Raw genomic sequence first — 25,184 nt, forward strand, 5'->3', positions numbered from 1 at the left:
TTACACTTTTTACACTGTTGTCATTTTCTAATCCAACACTCTTTCCATTATGGAGTGTTAAAAACAGAAAGAGGTTTAAGGAGCTTTTGAAAACTGCACTGATGACAGGCCCTTAACAAGTTATTAGAGAAAACCTAGGGATATTTTAAAGCATATTCTTAATTTTTGGAGCAGTTTTAAAAAAGTTAAACAAGTTTTACACACATGCATAAAAATATAAGGAATAAAATCCCTCCAATATTCTCTCTCTAAATTTTTTTTCCTCCAATATTCTTAACACAATCCTACGTGACAGGAAGGTAATAAAATGAAATCAGCTGACTCAATCATTTTCTTAGCATGACTTGCAGCTCACATAGCGTAACTATTTGGAAGGCCAGGCTAAACCAAAACTCACTTAAACCAGTCAAAGGTCAACTGCTTCTATAATAATACTTTATTACTTAAATGCAGGTTTTTCAATTCATCTCAATGCGTTAGCTTTTCTTGGCAGGCAGAAATAGTTGTTTTTTTATGGTAGGTATCTTGTCAGTTGAAACTTTTAGGAACAAGTGGTCTTTTTCTCTCATGTCCCTCTTTTCTATATTTCTTCAGCTTCCATAATAGACCTCATAATTGAATTCGTACCACTGTGCCAGAATTCTTTTCTAATAGTCATTAATGCCTTGGCTTCCCATTAGTCTCAAAAACAGCTTCTACTGATGCTGAATGTGTGATTTCTTTGCTAATAACACTCAACAGAAATGCAGCACGTTACACTAATAGCAACTTTCTTTTGTGCTTTTAGAGAATGTCAACTTAACGCACCACAGCTCTCACAATAAGGTGTGCACTCGGCAAAGCCCGCCATTTTCACTAAGACAGGAGAACATGTACCTGGTTATTACTGTTGACCGCTGAGGGGTTGGCTTGAACTGCACTTGAGAGAGAATCCAGGAAGGCTTGGTCAGCTACTGAATTTCCACAAGAAAACTGATCTTTCCCACCATTAGTCAAAATCTGAAGAGTAAAGGAACTCCTATTATTTTCAGTCGATTCATAGTTCACTTGAGGTTAAGATTATTGTGGGCCAGCAGAGCCAACCACCAGGGGGAAAATGGGGGAAAATGTATGTAAGGTCCTTTGGGGGCATGGGCTAGGCTTTACCCCTCTTTGTATCTCTCTCCACACCTATCAGGATGCTTGGCATCTAAATGAATGAACCGTAAGTTACTTACTGAAAACATCAAGGTGGACACATGAGTGATTTTGCAAAAACTAGAAAGTTTGGAAGTTGTGATGAACTTCAATGCCAGTCATCCTTCAGACTTCCCTCCATCTTAAGGGATTTTTAGGCCTCAAATGAAAAGCAGAGACCCTTCTCATAGACTTCAATAGTTAATTTTCTACCTTTGGGCAGACATGAATGAAACATTATGACATGACCTCTATACTTAGTGAGAGATCTAGAAAAGCGGCCCTAAGAAAGGTTTTTCTGTTAAAGGGATCCCAGGAGACTAGCCCCATTGTCTTCTTTTTTCCTGAAAGACATCACCTTTTTTCTAGAGTGAGCATTCTCTCTTCCCTTAGCCAAAGGCAAACAAAATGCCTCTGTATCTCAGCACAGGACCTTAGTTCTTCCACCACTGGCAGAACTTCATCCATTGTAGCATTTTACATCTATTTTATACATGATATAGAATGGCCAACCAGCAGAGGGAGCCAGCTGGTTGGCTCAGAAATGTTTTTGTTGGTGGTGCTGGTGGCTGGTTGGTTTTTAACTGAATCGTGTCTAACTATGAACAGCCAATTCAAGGAATTTAATGCTATAGTAATGGACACCAAAGATAAGAGCTGAAATTGGACAGCACCTCAAGTAGTAGCAACTGACTTGTTTTTTTTTAACAGGATACGGAGAAAAGGAATCAGAAAATTCTGATTGTGGTAAAGTCAACGTTGGATTTGGAGGCAGAAGGTATGGATGGGCTCCAAGATTAGCTCTTTATGAGTGACTCTGGACAAGACACCTGGCCCCTCTGGATCCCACTTTCCTCTTCTGTATAATGAAAGGGATAGGCTCTAAGGTCCATGTAAGCTTCAACTCCTCTCAACCTAAGACTGGGATTTGTGTCTTGGCCCGGACACTTACCAGATGGGTGGTAATGACAAGTAATTTAATCTCAGTTTTCTTATCTAGAAAATAGGAACATTTGCATTACCTACCTCACAGGATTACCTGGGGGGAAAGGATTTTGTAGCTGTCAAGTGTTACACAAAGGTAAGGAATTATAGTGTAATGCTACTAACAAAAAATGACAATCAGAACGGAGGTAAATAAGCTATTATCTTGTTTACTTCAACATACAATTTATTATTCACTAAAACCAATAATAAGACTGCTTCTGATTTTTCCATGGCAGCTACTGAACAATATCATTTACATCATTTTAATCCCTGATCACACCAAGGAAGGGAATGAGCCTGGTGGGAATGACTGTCACTCTTTTACGTTCCAGCCCTCAAACCTGTTCATCCAAAATAAGTTAGGGGAGGAATCGGTTGTAACTGTTGTAATTAAATGACTGAAAATCCTTACTTCGACGTAGTCTGTGGGAACAAGCCCCCGTTCTCCTTTGTTATTTTTTCCTTCTAGCCATCCTCCACCTACATCCTAAAAACAAACAAACAAAAAAAAACACACAAAAAGAAATTTGGTATATTTGGAAAACTTGTGTGAAGAATCACAACAAAAGGAACAAAACAAAAACAACTTAAACACTAAGTATACCATCTCTGCAAAATCCATTATTCATAAATTACATTTTCCTCCCTGCTGGCATCATCCAGACATCCAAAAACTCTTAAGACCTTAGCTACCAGAAAAAAAAAAGGTAAACCTAGACTACAATTCATCAAATATTGATGCATAATTGGTGCTGGTTCTAAATAGTGCCCAAATTAGTCTATGCAAAGCATGATGTATTTTGATAACCACATTTTCTTCATTGATCATTTAAACCACAACTCAATTCTAACTTCATGAGATGTATAAGATATAATGGAAAAAGCTCCAAGTCCAGAAAAACTGGGTATGAGTCTGAGCTATGCCACTTATTTGCTATGTACTCTTGGATGCCTCTTTTTCCTTATCTGGTTAATAGGGGTGGGCAACCTACTTCATAGGGTTGTTCTGAGGATCAAATAATGGAATTATGTTCATGTAAGTTAAGAGTGGCCAGGTCATCTGGGCTGGGGAAATTAACTTTTCTCTTCCTTTCTCTCTACCGCTCCATACCGTCTCTTTTGGTTAAATAGGTTAAATAAATAAAATTAAACTGACATTCTCCATTCTAATTTTCACCTAAATAATACTTTTAAAAGAATTTCCTTGAATGCTATCTACCTCCAGAGTGCAGGTCAAAGCTTACTTTATTTAGTTTATTTTTCTTGTGGTTTTTTTGTGTGTGCTTTCTTTTGCAATATGACTAATATGGAAATATATTTTGCATGACCTCATATGTACAACTGATATTGTACCGCTTGCCTTCTCAAGGGAGTGGTGGGAGGGAGGGACAGAATTTGGAACGCAATATTTTAAAAAATAAATGTTAAAAATTGTTTTAAATGGAATTAGGAAATATTTGACAAAATAAATTTTTAAAAAAGGACCTTCATTGACCTCCTAATTAAATATACACATTAGTCTACCCACACCGTCAATTCTAGACTACAAATAAGTAACCTCATGGCACTGATCACTACTTGGGTTACACCCAGAAATTTAAATCTAAGGTTTTCACATCTGGAGAGAGAGGTGCTGAATTAAATATGTAGAATGAGAAACATATTTTTTGGAACTGGTCATTTGGAACTGGTATTTATTTTGCTTGACTATGTATACTGGTTTCAAGGGTTTTCTTTTTTTTCCAGGGGAACTGGAAGGGAAAAAATACTGGATAATAGAAAAAAAATTTAATTTTAAAAAATTCAACAATTTGGCTAGAATTTGAGTATAGAGCCTTAGACATTTTCTTAAAAATCAGATGAATTTGCTTTATTTCTAAGTATCAAGTACATGACCACATGCTAAAGGATATTTAGTAGATGCCTGATGATGCTTAGTAAATGAACAGCCATCAGTTTTTGCTCCAGTAATCCCACTTGGAAGCCTGGAAATTCGGGGTTAAAAAATAACCAAGTAATTTTCAAGGGTACGCCATGACTTTTCCTTAGTCTTCATCCTTGTGGATTTTTCAAAGGCCTCTGACACCTTCCTCCCCGCCCCTCTTTCCTTTTTGAAATGCTCTCTCCTGTGGTTTCCTACACCTTGGCTCTTCTTCTACATCTCTGATCTTAGCCATCCTTAAAAAGAAACCCATGTGCCCCCTTCACCGGAAAGTCTTCCCAGATTCCCCTTCCTTTTTAAGACCTCATGCAGATAGTACTTTGTTTTGTAACTCAAATGCACTGAGGTAACATTATTTATTACTACCATCTGTCTCTGCACTCCATCCCAAGTAAACTCTGGGAAAGTACGGGGCAAGTCTTGTCTAAACTCAGTATCTTCTTTTGTGATTACTAACTAATCAATTTACATTTCTTAATAACCTATTACGTATGAACCAGGCACAGTGGTATTTGTGGTTTGTCCCATGTTCCAGAAGAGGACCATGACATCAGGGAGATGGTGACATGACTTGCAAATGAATCTGATCTGAGTGAGAGACGGCCATGCAAAGTCACCAGCCTCACTTTTTCTTCCAGAGCCATCTGGGTCCAGGGGCCAGATATCATCAGGATGACTGGATTTAGCTCAGGATGCAGTGGGAGACCTTGGCCTTTTCAAGCTAGGGTCTTTTCAATTGCTCACTTTGAGTGATGCAATGCCCATTCAGTGAATAGGTGTCTTTAAGTAGTGAATTAAGGGATGGCTCCTTTAATTAAAAAAAAAAAATCAAACTGGGAGGAGAAGATCCTCTGGTGTCAGGTCAAAACAGAAACAATTGCTATTTACATTCATTCTGAGCCTGGAGGGCCCAAAAACCCTATTGTTGTCCAATCAAAGTGAACAGAGTTTAAGACACAGTCTTAGAGAAAGAAATCTAGCCAGTAAACCCAAAGTTAACTAGGTAGATTTCAGGCATCAAAATTTACCTTCTTTTGGACAGAACACCCCCATGAGAGGAGAGGAAAGGAAGGGAGGGGAGGGTGAGCTGAGTTGCCCAACTGTAACTGGCCATTCAGGCAGCTCAGACTACTCAAAGGTTGTGCTTTGTCCTTTGTGAGGACCATGACTGTACATGTGTGCAGAGAAGCTATACTTCACAAATATCCGTCTGTTGGTGTGAAGATTCATTTTACAAAGAATCTCAGATTTGGAAGTGATATTAGAAACCAACTAGTCCAACTCATATCTCATTCTTTTTTTTTTTTGTAGGTAAAGTCTTCTCAACCCCTCTCCCTTTTGAGGGAGAGGGAGGGAGATAGGATTAATAATGAGTGAAGAGAAGTTCTTCAAGCTCCTCTACTTTCTCTTCTCTGAGGGAGATATGTGCATTGTTAACCAGAAAATAATTCCTTGGCTTGGCAGGAAAGACTTAGTCTCTCCAGAAGGTCAAAGAGGCAGCCAGCACCTTCATCCCTGACCTTCCTTGCTGAGAGCTGTTAGCTCCACTGTAGTACTGATTTGGAGAAGGGCTATGTGGTCTTCAACTCTGAAGTGTCACTCTCCTCACCTTGTTGTCACCTAGACAAGCTTTTTGGCCTTCATTTCCCAAGTCCTCCCAAATTTCCCTTCCAGTAATTTCACTGTCTGGCCTTCTTAATGTTAGGCAGCAAGGTGGCACAGTGGATAGAGCACTGGGCTTGGAATCAGGAAGCCTCATCTTCATGAGTTCAAATCTTGTCTCAGACACTTACTGGCTATGTGTTCATGGGCAAATCACTTAACCCTATTTGCCTCAGTCCCTCATCTGTCAAATGAGCTGGAAAAAGAAATGGCAAACCACTCACTCTAGTATCTTTGCCAAGAAAAACCTGCCAAAAGGGGTCATGAAGAGTCAGACACGACTTTGTTCACCATAAAGGAGGTAAACTTTCAAGGTTTCTGTTGGTTCTTAATCTATGATCCTTTGCTGAAAATGTGATTAAGTTAGTAATTTATTCTGAAAAGTTATGAGCAATACATTCCACATTAATAGGTATTTAGTAATCTCTACATAATCAATATAGGCAAGGACTACATCTAATACTTCTGTTTCACCCAAAGCACTTAGCGGTACTGGGAACATAGTGGTCACCTAATGAATATACGATTGATGTAACATTGACAAAAATGTATATAGGATATACATTCATTTTGCCATTTCTGATCATGAGGTGGTGGTAGGACTCAGGGTAGAAGACGAAGAATGGACTGAGTAGGGCAATTACCCCAAAAGAACATATTTTTTGGTAAGAGAGCCCAAAACAGTCAGCATATGGCAGGCCTACAAAGAGTGAAGTTTTATGTCAGAGTTTAGCTAGTTTTTCCATAGGAGCAAAACCAAGATCTCTCTGATTCCATTTTGTCTATCCACAAAATGCAGTTAACGGATTCTCTGTCACTGATATAGATCTAAGGATAAAAAAATGAATGAAATGTCAGTCATTAGTGAGACATATTTTCTTTTACCTGCTACTTCCATTTCTAAGTGAGGTCCATTTTATAATAGCAGTTATGAGTAAATATGTGCATACACACACACACACGTATACATACATACATACATACACACACACGTATACATACACACACACACACACACACACACACACACACACACACACATATATATGTAATTCCCTTAGGGATAATAAGCCAAGACATTTATAAGCATCATCTTTTATCATAAAGATATGACAGTGTTGTGGCAGCAGGGGAAAACATTACTCTGAAAGTCATGAATTCAATGGCAGTCTCAGCAGTCTTTAGCAGAGTTACAATCCTGCCTTAAGATTTAGAGAAATAACATTTTACTTTTGGTCCATTTACTGTTACTTCAGAGCAGAGAGCAAAAAAGTCTTTTGTGGTCTTGAATAATCAATTCTGTTCTGCGATGAATCCTATGAAAAGAGCTACAGCTCTGTGAACTCAGCTTGATAGTTTTCTTACCGGATTTGTAATTGTAATGATCTCCCCTTCAATAACTGTCAATTCATTATTTCCAGGTTCAGCATCAAAATTATACATAACCCGAGCCTGTCAAAATAAGGGGAGAGAGAAGGACACATTAGTTTAGCTTTGAAATACGACACAGCGTATTCTATAAATTGATCAGTACCATCAGTATCACTAAGAGATGACTGGATAGAAGGAGAGTAGGTAGGTGCCTCCAGCTTGATTCCAAGATGCAGTGGTAAAAATGGAAACTGTGGTACTGACTTCGAGGGAGCACCTTCATTCATGATGTATCCCATGCCTAGAACACCACTATCCTTCACCGCTGAATTCCTACCTATGCATTAAAGACCAACATAGATGTTACTTCTTCTAACAAGCCTTCCTTGCTTTCTCCCCATGGATCTCATGTAGCATCTCCCTTGTACAATTTTGGTAGACTTTAAAAAATCTATATGTATTTTTAAAATTATATAAAAATTTAAAATTAAATTAAAAAAAAAAACAACACCTTTTTTTTTATGCCCCAACTTCCTGTATTAGAATGTAAGCTCCTTGAGGGATGGTCCTGTTTTGTTTGATTATACTGGTATACAGCTCAGTGTCTGGCGTACAGAAAGGACTTAATAAATGCTTTAACTATATTTCTTTCTTTCTCTGTCATTTTCCTGGTTTTGCTTACTTCAGTTTACATCAGCCCGTATTAGTTTTCCAATGTTTCACTTGAATTTTATTCACCCGATGCACATTTTAAAATTATTTTACTAATTATTTGCGTGTTATTATTGCCTAGCTGGACAGCTAGCACAATACTTAAGAAATGTTGGTTGAGCTGAAATTAGAACATTTGATTTCCACACTGAGTATAGCCGTTTAGAAAGTACCAAAAACTTCACTGGCTTATAGATTAAAAAAGAAACCTTTCACTTCAGAAAATGTATTTAAAAAAAAAAAAACAACCTATAAATGTAATCTCCCACTTCCACTACTTATGAATGACCCAAACAACACTCTTTTTCACTTCTCTGTATTAGAAAAAGAATTAGGGTGAGGTACCTTTTTTAAAAATATAATAAAAGTATGCATCTCTAAAATTAAAAATTAGGATTGTTTGCAACAGAGATATGTTAGATACTTTCCTGATAAGTACAAGTTTAGATAAGCAAGGGTGCCCCCTCTTTTGATTATTATTATTTTACGTAGTTCTAGAAAAGCCAATGATAGCAGTGAGACAAGAACAAGAAATCAAATGGCTAAACGTCAACCAAGAGAAAGCAAACATATTCCAATCTGCAGGGGACATGACGGCTTACTTAGAAAGCCAAAGAATAAATAAGCTAAGAAACTATTTGAAATGATTAATGGCTTCAGTAAAATAGCAGGATAAAAATAAATCACAAAAACTCTGCATTTCTATACAGCAGAAGCAAAAACCAGGATGAAATTATAGAAGGAGAAATCCCATTCAAAACAATGGCAAAATATATAAAACACTTGAAAATCAAACTATTAAAATATATTCAAAACTTATTTAAATAAAATTGTTCAACACTTTCTAGAAATAAAGGAAGATATAATAGGAGGTACATTTAGTGATCAGTCTGGTCTGTGAACTAATAAAATAACATTGGCTAAATAAATTGGTTAAATTTTGTGCTACACAAGCTACCATGGAGTATGGTTATTTTCTACAGTTGGACAAAAAACAAAAACAAAAACAAAAAAACCCCACAACCCAACAAAATTTACTTGTACACATAAAGTGTAGAATCTCAAGGGAAATAATGGGGAGAAGCTGAACAGGAGCATAGCACTTCCAGACCTCAACAATATAAAGTAATAATAATCATTAATAAATAAAATTATCATAATCATTAAAACTTTTTGCTACTGATTAAAAAAAAGAAAAAAAAGCCAGTGGAACAGAGTATATAAGTAATGATCAAAAACCGAGATTACTAGTCCAGTTTTTGATAATACCAAAAATAACTGCCTGAGAAAACAAAAAAGCAGTTTGGCAGAAAATAGATTTGGACTAGCATCTAAATTAAATTAATCAACAAGCACGATTAATTAATCCATCAACAAGAACTTATTAAGCACCTATTTTGTGCCAGGGGCCCTTTTGAGGTACATAAAGACAAAAATCAACCTATTTTGCTCCCTCATGGAACTTGCACTCTATCAGAGGGAGACAACACGCACATAAATAAGGATGCGTAAAATAAATAAAAGGTATATTTGGCAGGAGCCGGCACGGGACAGGTGGACGATCAAGAAAGGCTTCCTGTACAAAGTGCTGCTTGAGCAGGATTTTAAAGGAAAGACAGGTATTCTACAAGGCAGACTTAAGCTAGGGAGTCTGTTTCTACTCCATGGGCAGCCACAAAGGCAAGCAGGTGGGAGCTGGAGTAGAAAGAAAGCTAGTTTGGCTGGGTCAAAAGAATGTGGGAGGGTGGATGAAGTTGGAAAGGCACGTTGGGACCAAGTTCTGGACAGTCTTAAAAGAGGGCTCATATTGGATCCTAGGTAACAATCTGTTGAGTAAGGAAGTGACTTTTAGGAAAAATCACTTTGGATGATTTGAAAAAAGGATAGGCCTGGAGCATGGAGACAAATTAGAAGACTACTCAACTGCCCAGGAAAGAGATGCTAGGTAAGAAAGGGAGAAATAACCTAAATATAAAAGATTACACCATGAAAAATTCTCTTTATAATTATGGATAGGGGAGAATTAATTTTTTAAGATTTCATTTTATTTTTTCCATTATTATTTTTCCTCCATCCCATCTTACCCCAAACAAATGTCTCTGACATTATATGCAACATTCCATATTCTTAGTCCCCCCATCTTTGCAACAAAGGAAGGAAAATACATTTTTCTTCCCAATCCATAGCTTGCCATGTCCTAGCACCAATTAACGTGTCCATAGTCAGTCCCTAGGAAGCAATCCTTTTTGTCACCTCCTTTTAGCCTGAAAGTCCCAGATAAGATATTTTTTGTTTCCTTGCATAGCTGGCACTTCAGTTAGTGTGTAATCATTTTTCTTGGTATAATGGATAGAATGCTTGGGCTTGTAGTCAATTTGACTGAGGTTCAAATTATACCTTTTAGACAGAGTTGTGATCATTGCTACCAGCTGCCACTCCAGACTGCAAGCTAATCCTTTTCCATTATTTCTTTGTCTACTTATGACGTTTCTGACAAGGAAGTATGCCACTGGAAAACATCTCCTCGCTTAACAGAAGAATTATTAACTGTCCAATTAAGTTGGATACCATTAATGCATTAATGTGGGGCTTTAACTAACTGAAAGAGAGAGAGAGAGAGAGAGAGAGAGAGAGAGAGAGAGAGATACAGTTTATTGAGGGAGCTTTTAATTTTTTCCATTTCTTTTTACAAACATTTAATACATCTCATTCTCACTGTCTCCTCACAGAACAATTAAAAACAAAACGCAAACTTTAATTCCCATGTTGGCCATGTCCAAATTACACATATTGCTTTCTTGGATTTTAAGTCCATTACGTCTCTGGCAAGAAGTGGGTCATGTGATTTATTTTCCATCTTCTGGTTTATCATCACATTCATCAGATCACAAGTCTTTCAAAGTTGTTTTTCTCAATAATGTTGTTACTGTGAAAACTGTTCTCCTAGTTCTGCCCAATTCTCTCTCTCCCATACCACAACACCTTCAGTTTCCTTCACTATCATTACGGCACCATAATGTTCCATTACATTCATACACTACAATTTGTTTGGCCATTCTGCAGGAGGTGGCTGTCTCCTCTCCCCCTTAGTTTCTAGTACGGGGCTACTATGAAAAGAGTGCTAGAAATCTATGCATGTAGTTAATATACAGGTCCTTTTTCTCCTTCCTTGATTTCTTTGAGGTACGGACCCAGGAACTGTCTAGTTGGGTTACAGGCTTAGAATCATCCTAGACCTCAGGCAACTCAAGGCAAATTCCTCAAGGAAGCAGAGAACCCTTTTTTTCATGTTTGCCCACCCTCAAATTTTCCCAAAAGGTCTAATTTAGATAGTCCCTGGCCAGCCAACTTACATTTATTGTTATTTCAGGAACTTCTTTTAATTTTTTTTCTTTAATAAACAGGAGCTTTTTTCTACGGGTACTCCCTAAACTCTACTTGTTTGTTGATAATCTAAAATTTATAAAACAAACAATAGTCAATAAATATTTATTAAAGGTATACATACATTGTGCCAACAGTGCTAAGGCTGCCAGTACAAACAAGAAAAAGATAGTCCCTGCCCTCACGTAACTTACAGTCAAATGTTGTTCATTTGTGTCCAACTCTTCCTGACCCCATTTGAGGTTTTCCTGGTAAAGATACTAAAGTGGTTTTCCATTTCCTTCTCCAGCTCATTTTACAGATGAAGAAATTGAGGTAAAACAGAGTTAAGTGACTTGCCCAGGGTCACACTGCTAGCAAGTAAGTGTCTAAGGCTGGATTTAAACTCAAGTCTTCCTGACTCCAGGCCCAGCATCCTATCCACTATGCCACCTAGCTGCCCATGACAGTCAAACCGGGAAAGACCGCACACAAATGAAAACTGAAAAAAAGGTGGCACAACCTCTGAAGCCATCTGCTTAGTTTGGGAAGAGTTTATTCTCTGCCCTCCAAATCGAAGAGGAGAGGCAACCCAAGGGTGCTGAGTATCAAAGCTAATCAACCACATGATAAGATTTCAGGCAATGATTTTTTTATCTAGGGGAAGGCACGATAGCAAGAACAAAAAAATACAAAGACCTTTTGCATTCCACAATTTGAGACTGCCTTCTGTTAATTGAAACTTGGCTTTTTCAGGAGACATTTCTCATCCTGAAGGCCATCCCTCCTACATCCTCTAAGTCCCAGGGAGAATGGGAGAAGGGCTCAAGTGTGGTCCTCTCTAGTCACCAAGTGTCTGGGACTGAGTTTCCAAGGGGTTGTACTAGGTAAATCACTTCTGAGGTCACTCCCAGCCCAAAATCTATGGTCTAGGTTCCTCAGATTCTGGAATTCAAAGGAGTGGCAGCTTCACTAGGGTGGATGTTTACTCCTTCCACTGGCAGAGACGACAACCTTCCTGTACCTAGGCTTCAAGAATCTGTCCATCAGAGCTTGGGTGTGAGTGGAGGGGGTGTTGAAAGAAGTCACAGTCACTTTCATGGCACAGTCAGACATTAGAGGTCAACTTCTGTAGAGGTCACGTCATTAGAAGGGTTTTAGATTCTACTCGAAAGGCAGGAGTCCATTATAGACAAAGACATATTCATTATTTCTCCTTTGCTCAATCTGATAATTGAGCAATGTTCCATAATCACATTATTCCAGGTACCAATAAATACTGTTCCATGGAATGAATGCTACCTGTTACTACAGGACACACAGTCACAAAAGGGGTACTGTAAGTCAGCAGTGAGACACGGCTGCCAAAACAGTTTATGCTACTGTTGGCTTCACTGAGAGGCAGCGGTTCCAGGAATAAAGGAGGTCAGAGGCCCACTGTACTTTGCCCTGGTCATATCACACCCAAGTGTTCGATGCTGAGTACCACGTTTTGGGAGGGACACTGCAAAGCTTGAGGGCCCACAGAGGATTGCAACAACGTCGCTGGCCCTCTATTTCATGCCACGTTTTTTCCAGACTGATTTCATATCACTCTCCTTTACCCGTTCTATGTTCCCACTAAAGTCCTCTCTTACATAATATACACCTCCTGTCTTTGTGCAGGCTTCCCCCATTCTTGGAATACTCTCTCGGTTTCTGAACTTACTTATTACCTTCAAAACCCACCTCAATGGCTACATCCTGTTCATGACTTTTTCCTACCCTCCACCACCCGGCCGTCTACCCCTCCAGGTTACTAGCATTCTCTACCTGGAAATACTATGTATTTCCTTCTTAATACATTTATATTTACTTATCTATGTATGTTTTCATAATCCCCTCCCCCTAGAATGTAAGTCTAATAAATCTTTTCTCAATACATTTGTATTTATTCATCTGTGTAATGTTTTCACAATCCCCTCCCCCTAGAATGTAAGTTTAATAAATCTTTTCTCAATACATTTGTATTTATTCATCTGTGTATGTTTTCACAATCTCCCCTCCCTAGAATGTAAGCTTAATAAATCTTTTAAACTCTGGTGCCTGGCACTGTATTTGATACAAAGTGGGTGTTTTATAAATGCTTACTGAACTGAACTGGAATACAGAGAAAAATGTTACATCAAAATTAGTTTTCTACTGCCATTATTATATGGCTAATAATCAAACAGAATGCAAAGCTGTCAAATTTCTAAACAAAATTAATTCAGCTAACTACAATGCGTTAGCAAAAAAGGCACAATTAAGCACAAGTCAGTCAATAAACATTTATTAAGTGCGTACTATGTGCCAAGCACTATGCTAAGCACTAAGGATACAAAGAAAGGTGGTCAAGGAGTTCCCATCTAATAGGGGAGACAAGAGGCAAACAACTATGGACAAAACTATATTCAGGATAAACTGTAGATAATCAACAGAGGGCATTAAAGGTGATTGGGGAAAACTTCCTATAGAAGGTAGGATTTTCACTGGGACTTGAAGGAAGCCAGGGAAAGCTGGAGGCAAAGATGAGCATGGAGAACATTCTAAGGATGGCAGAGAGTGAAAATGCCCAAAGTTGTCACTGGACATAGTAGGCCAGCCGGACTGAGCTTCAGGGTTCAAAGGGCTAAGTACGGTGTAGGAAGAATGGAAAGGGGGAGGAGGTAGGGCTCTGAAGGTCAAACAGGATTTTATCTTTGCTTCTGGAGGACCACATGCAAATGGAATTTCTTGCAAAGTGAAGCTGGGTAGCTAAATGGTGAAGTGAATCGAGCACTGGGCTTGGGGTGAGAAAGACTCATGGTCCTGAGTTTAAATACAACCTCAGAAACTTATTAGCTGTGTGACCCTTGGCAAGTCACTTAATCCTGTTTGCCTCAGTTCCTCCAACATAAAATGAGCTGGTGAAGGAAATAGTAAACCACTCCGGTATCTTTGCCTAGAAAACTTCATATGGGATCAAGAAGCGTCCAAGAACTGAATGACTGAACAACAACAAGTCACCTCTGGGGTCTTCTCCAGTTCCATTAACACGTGAGGTGTCATATAAATTCGAAGTACTAGGGTACCTGCCTCTCACTACACACCTATGAGCTATTCTGTATAAATACATATTCCAAAAGTTAAAACTTACCACTTTAAGCACCAAATCTTTATCTTAGCGAGCTATTTAGGATAGAAATCTGTCTAAAATGTATCACACCCTTCCATGCCTTCTTAAATGGACACTATATAGTGAGCATGGTTTAACCTCTCCTTGATGACTCAAGGTCATCATTATGAACTCAGAATCATAAAAGGTTAGAACTTTATGGGACCTTAGAGACCAAAGTCCATCCAGCTCTTTCATTTTACAGATGAAGGACCGGAGGTCCATGTAATTACTATGAAAATTCACTTGTTTAGACCTGCCCAGAACCAGAAGGTATGAAATAAAATAAAATGTAACTAAAATGAATGCCCCACATTTCTGTGACTTCCAAGGAGTTAATGATGGCATACCTTTGGACTGACATATGTTAGGCTGTTTGCTCCTAAGGGGCATCAAGGTGCCAAGCTTCTTGGGCTCTTATATGTGTTTTTTAAAAAAATTAATACACTGTTTTGACACAACAGATATATCCCAAACACCCAAACAATCCCCCTTCCAAAGCACATTCCCTGAAAAAGTTTATCAGCAGTTAAAAGAAAAAAGGGATGTGTCCTTTGACAGACCATATGATACTAATATTGACCTTTGCAACTGAATGGAATTGCTTTTGTGTACTTTTCTTAATCTTATCTCCTCCCTCTTGCGACAAATCGCATTACTGTCAAAGTAAGTGCAACCAGGAAGACATAAAAAGTCACCAAGCCATATAGCTAATTTCTCTCTATAAAATCTTCAAAAGATATACACACATATATGTATTTATATGTGGTGTGTACTGACTTTCACATATATTTTTCAGAGAATATGTTGTAAGAAATATAGTATATTAGGCTAAACTGGTGAGGTGCCTCTGGTTTCCTTTTCAGAGTCAGACACAACTAAATGTGTGGTGCTTATGGGTCAGACCACAACTGAAGCACTCATGGTATCAGATTTAAGGCACCACATTTTATTATTTTTTTATTTTAATTTTTTACTCCTTCCATCTAACCCAGCCCCACCCATTGAGAAGGTAAGAAATAGGACAGACATTATTCACATGAAGTCATGCAAAACATTTCCACGCTAGCCATGCTGAGAGGGATGAAAGCAATAAAAAGAAAAAAGAAAAAAAAATCTGCTTCAGTCTCCACTCAGAGTCCCTCAGTTCTCTTTCTGGAGGTGGATAGCACTTTTTATCTGGAGTCCTCTGGAACTGTCATGGATCACTGTATCCATCAATCATTAAGTCTTTCACAGTTGATTACTGTTACAATATTGCCGTTACTGCATACAATGTTCTCCCAGTACTGCTCACTTTGCATCAGTTCATATAAGTCTTCCCAAATTTTTCTGAAACTGTCCTCTTCCTCATTTGTTACAGCACAATAGTATTCCATCACAATCATATACTACATTGGTGTAGCCATTCCCCAACTGATGGGCATCCCTTCAGTTTCCAATTCTTTACCACCCACAAAAAGGGCTGCCACAAATAATTTTGTATATCTAAGTCCTTTCCTTTTATCTCTTTGGGGGCACCACATTTTATGAAGGGCAGTGTTACAAGCTAGAGAGCATGCAAGGGAGGGAAACTAGGATGATAAAGGTCTTGAAATAATGGTGAATGAAAATCAGTTGATGGTCACAGAGAACACTTAGGAGACACATCTGAGCTGTCTTCAAGAATTTGAAGGGCTATATGGACAAGAGATTATGTTTTCTTGCTTGGCCCCAGAGATCACAACTGGGAACAATAGGCAGACGAAAGAGATTGTCAAATTTCGGTTTGATGTAAGGAAAAACATCTTTTAACAATTAGAGCTGCCCCAAAGCAGAAGAGGCTGCAGTGGAATGTAGCAGCCCTGCTGCAGATTTTCAAGCCAAGGCTGACCGCTCATTGGGTACGCTATCTAAGAGATCCTTGTTTCAGGGATGGGTTGGATTTGATAACTTCGGAAAATCCTTCAGATTCTGTGATGCTCTAATGTGGCATCTCCCAGGTATATTTTAATTTTAATTTGTCTTGAAAGGTTGGACCATAGATATAAACTTTATTCAACAATCCCTTGATTATTAACATCAAGTGTTGTCTACAATTATTATTAGTAAGTAACAACCCAAAACCACAGTATAATAATGTAAATATGAGTCACAACTAATATTCTTTTGACATGTCACTATTATAACCCTATGGTCAAAGGATCATTTACTTGGAACTGGAAGGCCCCTTAGAGTCAACTGAGTTCAATGTCTCCATTTTATAGATGAGGAACTGAGGCCAAGAGAGAGGTTAATCGACTTGCCCAGTGATCTAGTAAGTGTCCAAGGCAAGGATATGAGCCCATCTTCCTAACTTCAAGTGCAGTGCTCTATTCACTATTCTATGCTGACCCATTTTATTGTAGTTAGAACATTGTTTTACTGCAAATCTTTTCTTCATGTTGTGGGCCAGGGCACTAGAAGACCTGGGGCAGCCTGCCCACCATGACACCACTTATCATTTTTGGGCGCCAAGAACCTCTGGAACAGATCTAGGGCATCCCTTTTCCTACTGACCTAAAACTTAGGTGTAGGCCCTTTGGGAAAGGACTATATGAGGGTCAAGCTATATGGCTTGAGCAGGGAGCTTCAGAGATCTTCACAGAACCTCCTATCGTCTTGGGGCCTGATTCTATCAAGTAAATTATTTTTTCTGAATTCCTAGGTTCTGAATGGTCTATGGCATCAGATGCAGAAACTCTCCCGAGGAGAAATCATCAAGGAAAATTGCCCTGAAGTTCTAGAACAAGGAGGCAAAGTAGAAACAGAAAAAATTCACTCATCACCACCTAAAAGAGATTCCAGGCAGAAAACTTACAGGAATATCATAGCCAAGTTTCAAAGCTCCCTAATTAAGGAGAAAACACTGGAAGCAACAAGAAAAAAAATCAATTTAAATATCATGGAGCTACAAAAAGGATTACACAAGACTTGGCAGCTACTATGTCGAAGAACCATAGGTCTTGGAATACTTTATTCCATAGAGCAAAAGAACTGGGGTTATAACCAAGGGTGATTTACCCAGCAAAGTTAAGTATAATCCTGAATGGCAGGAAAAAAAAAGGATATTTAACAAACTCAAAGACTTTCAGGTTTCTGTGACAAAAAACCCTAGAACTCAAGGGAAAATTCAACATATAACACCTGGGAGAAATATAAGGTAAACATTAAAGACCAATTATAAGGACTCAATAAGGTCAAACTGTTTACTCCATATATGTAAAAATATTCGTAGTACTCTTATGATTGTCATCATTGGATAGTTTGAAAGGAAGGCGTGGGGAGAGCTAAGTATGATGGGGTGATTCTAAAAAAGGGAAAGATAAAAAGATAAAAAGGAACCATTTATCTTATACAAATGAGGCATAAAAGGAAAAACTGATACAGAAAAAGCTAGTAGGGGGAGGGTGGTTAGTGCTAGAACCTTACTCTCATTGGGAATGGGTTAGAGGGAATAACATACACACACACATCTAGAAGGGTGGAGGGAGAGGGGTGGCCAGGCTAAGGAGGGCAAGGTAGTAGGTAGAAGTGAAGCAAAGGAGTAAGAAGGGATAGGGTAAATAGGGTGAGAAGGATAGTGAGAAAAATTGATAGGAGGAAAATTTATACTTCTCAAATGAAGTTTCAAGGAAGATGCTGGGATGCAACATAGCAGATGATAACAAACTATGCATTTTCAGTTCATTTTCTTCATATAGCTAGGGACTGAAGTTAAACTGTAATCAAACCAGCTAGTACTATACTTATGTAATCTAACAGTGGATTCTTACACTAAACTAAGATTCCTTAGGTTTCTTCTTAAGAGAAGCTAGAGGGCACAGTGCATATAGTGCTAGGGCTGGAGTCAGGAAGTCTCAGCTTCCTGAGTTCATATCTAGCCTCAGACACTAGCTGCAGGACTCTGGGCAAGTCACTTAATCCTGTTTGCCTCAGTTTCCTCATCTGTAAAAAATGAGTTCCAGTATCTTTGCTAAGAAAACGCCAAATGGGGTCAGAAGGAGTCAGACAAAACTGAAAAATGGCTGAACAAAATAAATCCTTTTCCAGCTTATTTGACAGATGGAGAAACTGAGGCAAACAGGGTTAAGTGACTTGCCCAGGGTCATACTGCTACTGAACGTCCAAGCCTGAATTTGAAATAGGGTTTTCCTGACTCCAGTACCAGCACTCTATCTACTGCGCCACCCAGTTGCCCTGTACATAATCAATAAAATATTTGTGACTTGGTGCCATAATCTTTTTTTGTTTAATAAGAGAGGAAGCTAACACAAGAAATATAAATACAGTTTGTAAAAATAACAATGCCACACATGTTTAACAATTTAATGTCCAAAAAGCCCTCTCCTTAGAAAATCCTTGTAAGGAAGGTAGGTAGTGCAAAATAACTCCATTTTATAGTTGCCCTGGATTCACAGAACTAATAAAATGTCAAGAGGTGGATCTCAACACTAATACACTGTTGGTAGAGTTGTGAACAGATCCAACCAACCTAGAGAACAATTTGCAACTATGCCCAAAGGGCTATAAAATTGCGTGTAGCCTTTGATCCAGCAAACTACGCCTATATCCCAATGGGCAAAGGTCCCACATGGACAAAAACATTTATAGTAGCTCTTTTTGTGGTGGCCAAGAATTGGAAATTGAAGGGATGCCCATCAATTGGGGAATGGCTGAACAAGTTGTAGTACACCAATGGAATACTACTGTGCTGTAAGAAATGATGAGTGGGAAGATTTCAGAAAAACCTTGGAAAACTTAGATGAGCTGATGAAGAGTGAAGTGAGCAGAACCAGAACACTGCACACAGTAACAACAATACCGTACAATGAACTGTGAATAGCTTTTCTCAGCAACACAATGATCTAAGACAATCCCAAAGGACTCATGAAAAATGCTGTTTGCCTCCAGAGAAAGAACTAAGAAGATTCTAAATACAGATCAAAGCTTACTATTTTTCACTTTATCTATCTGATTCGAGTTTTCTTCCACAAAATGACTAATATGGAAATGTTGCACATGATTACACATGTATAACCTATATCAGATTGCTCACTATCTCAGGGAGAAGAGGGGAAAGGGAGGGGGGAAAGAATCTGGAACTCAAAATTTTAAAAACTGAACGTTGAAAATTGTTTTTTACGTAACTGGGGGAAATATTATTAAAAATAAAAAGAGGTAGGTCTCAAACCAAAGTCTTCCAATTAAGCACTTTACACACCTCTCCAATATTCATGACACAGTGACATCAGTAATGTTTCTCTGAGCCAACTCTATCAATGGCTCCTAAACTTTTTTTATGGGTATGGATAAGAGAGTGGGGAGGGAAAGAGGAAGGGAGGATTTGTTCCTCACAACAACTCTAGGAGGTAAGTGCTATTATCCCTATTTTGGAGTTGAGGAAAATGGGGTAGGCAGAAGTTAAACGACTTACTAGTAACTGAGGTCTGAACTGAACTAAGGCCTTCCTGACGCCAGGCCCAGCACTCTATCCATGTACCATTTAAACTGATGCTGAATTAATGTAGGTGATTTTAAAATTAGATAAATCAAGAGTTCACTTTAGGTTTTATGACTGTAATAGTATAGTCTGTTTTTAATACCACAGAACCTCTTCCACATAAAAGTGCTCTAAAAATCCACACAAAATTTTCTGACATGCCATATTACATTATTACAAATTTCAAAGCATCATTTGGTTCACATGGAAAATCTTCTATTTTCCACATGCAATCCCTTCTTACTACAGCTCATAATCTGTTTATTTGAATAAGAGGTAACGTAGCAGCGGATGGAGCTCTGAGTTTGGAGCTGGAAGCCTCTGTTATTTATTAACTATGACCTTGGGCATGCCAGTTAACTCTGGATTTCAGTTTTCTCATCTGAAAAATGGGGATAATGCTTGCACAATCCACCAACCAAGATAGCCATGGAGAAAGTGTTTTGTAAATCATAGTGCATTATCTGAAATGTGAGCTAATATTACTGAGCAGACTTCTTTGACCATTTATTTGTTGAAGGAGGGGATGCTTGGAAAATAACCACTACCTGAAAACATTCTGGAAACAAAGGTAACATAAGACCTACATGTGTCACTAAGGTGCAACTTAATTCTATGGTTATTTTAAGGAAGGAAAACTGCCGAAGAGATACTTTCAACTGTTCAATCAACATGGCCCTAATAAGTCTCAAAGACAGGTAAGAGGAAGTCACTATGTAACTTTTAAAAACTACTAAAATTGTGCTATTATGTATAGGCAGGAAAAAAAAAACTGTCACTTTAACGGGTCCAGGAATTATTAAGCTCATTAAATTTAGCATTCCATGAATCATGCCTCGAAAATGACTCATTTTTTCGTCCGTACTCTGTGGATACAGAAAAATGAAAGAATCTTATGCACAAAACCTAGTCTAATTGCTTTTTCTACACATGACATCCATATAAAGTATGAAAACACACCAGGAAGGAAATCCGAATAGTGAGCTGTAAAACATGCAACCGTGGTTGCTATGGGAAACCTCTTCTTGAACGGCTTGACAACATCACAGGGGAAACACTTATAGAAATGTGAATCACAAGGTCAAAGAGTACAGAGGGATTTTTCTGCTCTGACCACCAAGGAAGCAAACTGGTGGAGAGCCAAAGCTTCGCTCTAGAATTTCCTTGCTCTGACAAAGGTTAGTTTTTAACACAAAACCACCTCAAAGCCAGAATCAAGTCAAAATCAACACAGTTTAGCATACTTCCCATAGGAGGGAGTCAGGGCTGTTTGTAAGGAGGGCCTAATCTAACACCAAAGTTTGGATAAGCAGGGGTCAAATCAAGTTTACTCAATAGTAGGTCATTAGCTCATATGCAGGTAATGATATTTCTTTAACTTTTATTCTATGGCAGCACCTCTAACTGTACCAGCACCCAGTGTTACCTTAACCTTCCGATAACTTTTTACTGATCTAAATTTGGTCACAAAGTCGAGGCAAGGAGGTTTGCATGGGAAGAACAGAGAATACAAAGGATATGGTAGATATATGGCAGGCTGTGGAATTCAAAAGTTCCCCTAACTCAGAAAGTCTGCAATTGATGTAAAGGCAGAGACTGTTAATGGCTTTTTATTAAAAGCATCTGATCTTGGAAGCGGATCAAATAACTTAAGCCAGTGAGTGCTAGACTCGGGAGCCAGGAGGCTAGGACTCTTAATTCTATTTCTGCCACTAACTTCCTAAGCAGCCCCTGACATTTGACCTCTCTAGGCCTCTACTTCCTTATCTCAAAGGGGTAGCTGAATGGCAGACATCTCTTTCAGCTCTAACATGCTGATTCAACGTTTATCTTTCCTTCAGTTGTTTTTTTTTTAATCTTCTTCACAACCTGGTAGAAGGTGAGCCCTTGGCTGGACCGACTATCCTGGAAAGTAAATACTGAGGGTAACCAAAAATAGTTAGCAGAGAGTATGTCAGCAAAGTACAGACAGCTATTTTATCAAAGGCATTTCCGGACAGAGCCTGCTTAGGACTATTCAGTCCCCTCCCCCACCCCAAAAGACACGGCATCATAAGAGCAGAGACCACCTAATGTTCCTGGAAGGGGAATCTAGGGACTGCTGGAACAGCTAAACATTAGTTTAAGATACACTACTTAAGAATTTAAAACTGGACCATTTTAGACACAGCCACAAAAGAATCATAACATGATCGTAGCCTCTGTACTGAAAGGGACACTGGAGGATATGTAGTCCAATCCTTTCCTTTTATAGTTGAGGAAAACGAGGTCCAGAGAAGCCTGGACTTGCTCAGGACACACATGCTGGAAAGAGCTGGGCTTGGGATTTGGACTCTGTTTGTCTCACTCCAAAACCGGAATTTTTTTTACTATCCCACCTTAAGAAAAAAGGAAAGGTTCATATCTGATGTGCACTTTTGGAAAAAGGCACTTTAAAAATGTCTGTTTTTCTAAGAAGCTTCTGAATAAGGTACAGGCTGGGTTTTCTCGCAGGGAAAAGTCTACTTTCTACCTACAAGGGGGAAGGTGTATTTTCAATTATCTGAAGGCTCCTAGCTCATATGTCTGAAATGTTCCTGGCTTTACTTCCTTTACCTTGTGCCAAGACACAGGTGAGCAACTGCTTCTCATTTCTCCATCTATTATGGTTCAGCTCAGTTATTAATCTCAGATTTAACATTTTATAAAACATATAGGTTTAATTATCTGAGTTATTACTTTGTAAGACAAGGTTAATTCACGGATAGAGATTCAATTCTACACTGAATTGAAAAGAAAAACTGGAGACTCTTAACAAACAAAACCTTTATCAGGGGGCTGAGCCAGATCACCTTGAGAGTCCCTTTCACCAGGAGGATCCTGTGAAATTCCCTCCACTGAAGCAAATAATCTTCCTTATTTTTGACAAGATTTCAATAGTCAATCTTTATAGCCAGAGGTTCATAGATTTTAGAGCTGGAAGGAAGCTTTGAGATCAGAGTCCAACTGCCTCATTTTACAAATGATGAGTCGAGTGACTTGTCCAAGGTCTCACAGGGAGTATGAAGCAGAGACAACTCCAAACCTAAGGCTCTTTCCACTGCCTCATGCACTCTAATGTGCTCACGACCAAGGGAGCAGGACTAGAAGAAACATTTATACAAGAAAAACAGTACTGTACTTAGGAACTTTGATCAACACGATGACCACAATTCTAGAGAGATTCATGACGAAACATACTATCTCTAAATCCAGATAGAGAAACGAACTCTATCTGGACTCAGAGTGAAGACTGAGAGGGGTGTGTGTGTGTGTGTGTGTATTTATTTTGGATATGGCCAATAGAATTTGTTTTGCTGAACTATACATGTTTGCAACAGGGGTTTTGTTTTTCTCACTTTTTCAATGCCGACAGGGAGGAGGAGTGGTAAGGTCTGAAGGAGAGAATGCAGCCTAAACATAAAAGTGAATTTATATATGCTCATGGATGGAAAAAGGGATATTTATTTAATGTTCATTAGGGGATAAAATCAGTTGTCTAAATTAGTTGAATTATACCTTTGAAATAGGTTTTTTTTTAAAGTTCTGTAAGTAAACATTTTAGAAGAAATAAAAGCAGGAATCAATGGTACCCAAGCATTTTGCTTAGAGTATGAAACCACCTAGTACTTTTCCCTGCCCCTCCCTTCCGGCATTCCCAACCACTACCTCTGACTTTTATACCCCATGTATCTTTTTTCACAGACAGAGCCTCAAGGGATTATATATCAAATGCTGGTTTTGCACTTACAAAGATGGTGCCCAAGTTGGGAAATAACCACTGTGTGGTACCAACCCACAAATTACACAGAGATAAAAATGAGCAGGATAAGCTTTAGAAGAAAACCATAAGTGTAAGAGGTCATACCACGGAAGAGGTTTTCCTAAGATAAAGCTCATTATGGATCCCTTATCACTCCCTTTAACCAAACAGATCAAACACTTTTGCATCTATTTGAATCTGGCACTTCAGTAAAATATTTCATGTCCTGGCTGGACACCTTCATTTTGATCCATTTTGGAGTATTATGAATGGTTTCTTCTTGTGCATTATCGATTCATATGCTGAACAATAGCCAAAATAAGGACCCTAAAATTTATTTTTTAAAAATAGTACCTTGTAAATAAGGTAATACTATAATGGGTCTTTTGCTTTCTTGTATGGACAATTTATTTGGAATTCTAGAAAAATAGGTTTTTTAAAAGAATGAAATCCAAGTTATCCATTTTAAGTAAGAAATTAAGTATGAAATTGCATGTTAGTCTGAATCTCCACTTCCTCAAAATAGAATCAAATGACCTCTGCATGCTGGGAAATATTTCCCATACAGTACATGCTATAAAACAGAAAGGTCCTTAAAGGCAGAATCTATTTCTTATTGTTCAGACTTCGCTGTCCTCAAAAGACTAGAGATAGTCTAAACTGTTTTTCAAAAAGGAAAGTACTGCAAAACTTCAGAGTGAGATAAACACAGAAATGTTTTTAAAATAATCATCTGTGGCATGCTTTTCCATCAGCTACAGCTGTTCAAATGTTATGAAATAAGAGGCTATGGTATAATTCATTAAAAACAAATACATGCAATGTGACTGACAAGATGGAGGACTAGACATTTTCTCTGATCATCACAACCTCTCCAAAACAGAAATTAGGCATCAAAGGTAAAAGAACTTTAACATTTTCCATGGTCTAGGACACCAGGAACCCAAAAGGAGACCAAAACTCTATGAACTTCAGTCTAACTCATGCTCACAAAGCATCGAGGTGGCAGCAGCTACCCAACCCCACTGGCTCACAACAAAAGCTGCCTCTCCAGGGCCATGGGGATAACAACAACTGTATTATCTACTTGATAGGGTTTATGTGAGGATCAAATGTGATAAAGTATTAAAGTTCCTTTAAACTGTAAAATACCATATAAATATTGACTACTATTTGCTATGAGTAAAAATTGTGTTTTGGGGCTACTTACGGAAAATGTAATCTTATTATTAATTGACCACCAGCTGCAATCATCGTTGAACTTTCTAAGACTTTTCTCGCTGTCTCCTACGTTTGTACTATACTTCTCAGAGGGCAGTTTTTTTGTGACCAAAACCAGTCATCACTCAGTGGCTAATCCTCTAGTGAAGAGATTTTCAATTTAACTAAGCAGGTTCCCCAAGAGATAGCAGGTTTGCTGTCCAGAATAAATAAACACATGTAGAAGATCAGGATGAAAAATAATATATTGGAGATTTTCTAAGTATATTCAGAA

General features: G+C 38.4%; 1 protein-coding gene across 1 annotated transcript in view; it reads right to left on the reverse strand.

The window, feature by feature from the left end:
- Positions 1-25,184, reverse strand: part of SNX9 (sorting nexin 9) — a 125,947-nt gene that overhangs the window by 67,315 nt on the left and 33,448 nt on the right. Inside the window, exons 2-4 of the mRNA XM_036767052.1 lie at positions 7,133-7,219; positions 2,576-2,650; positions 877-999 (exon numbers count right to left, since the gene is read on the reverse strand). Coding sequence (XP_036622947.1) covers positions 877-999; positions 2,576-2,650; positions 7,133-7,219 — 285 coding nt within the window. The remainder of the gene's footprint in view (positions 1-876; positions 1,000-2,575; positions 2,651-7,132; positions 7,220-25,184) is intronic.

This window comes from Trichosurus vulpecula, chromosome 7 (assembly GCF_011100635.1).
Source record: "Trichosurus vulpecula isolate mTriVul1 chromosome 7, mTriVul1.pri, whole genome shotgun sequence".
In the NCBI taxonomy this organism is placed as follows: domain Eukaryota; kingdom Metazoa; phylum Chordata; class Mammalia; order Diprotodontia; family Phalangeridae; genus Trichosurus; species Trichosurus vulpecula.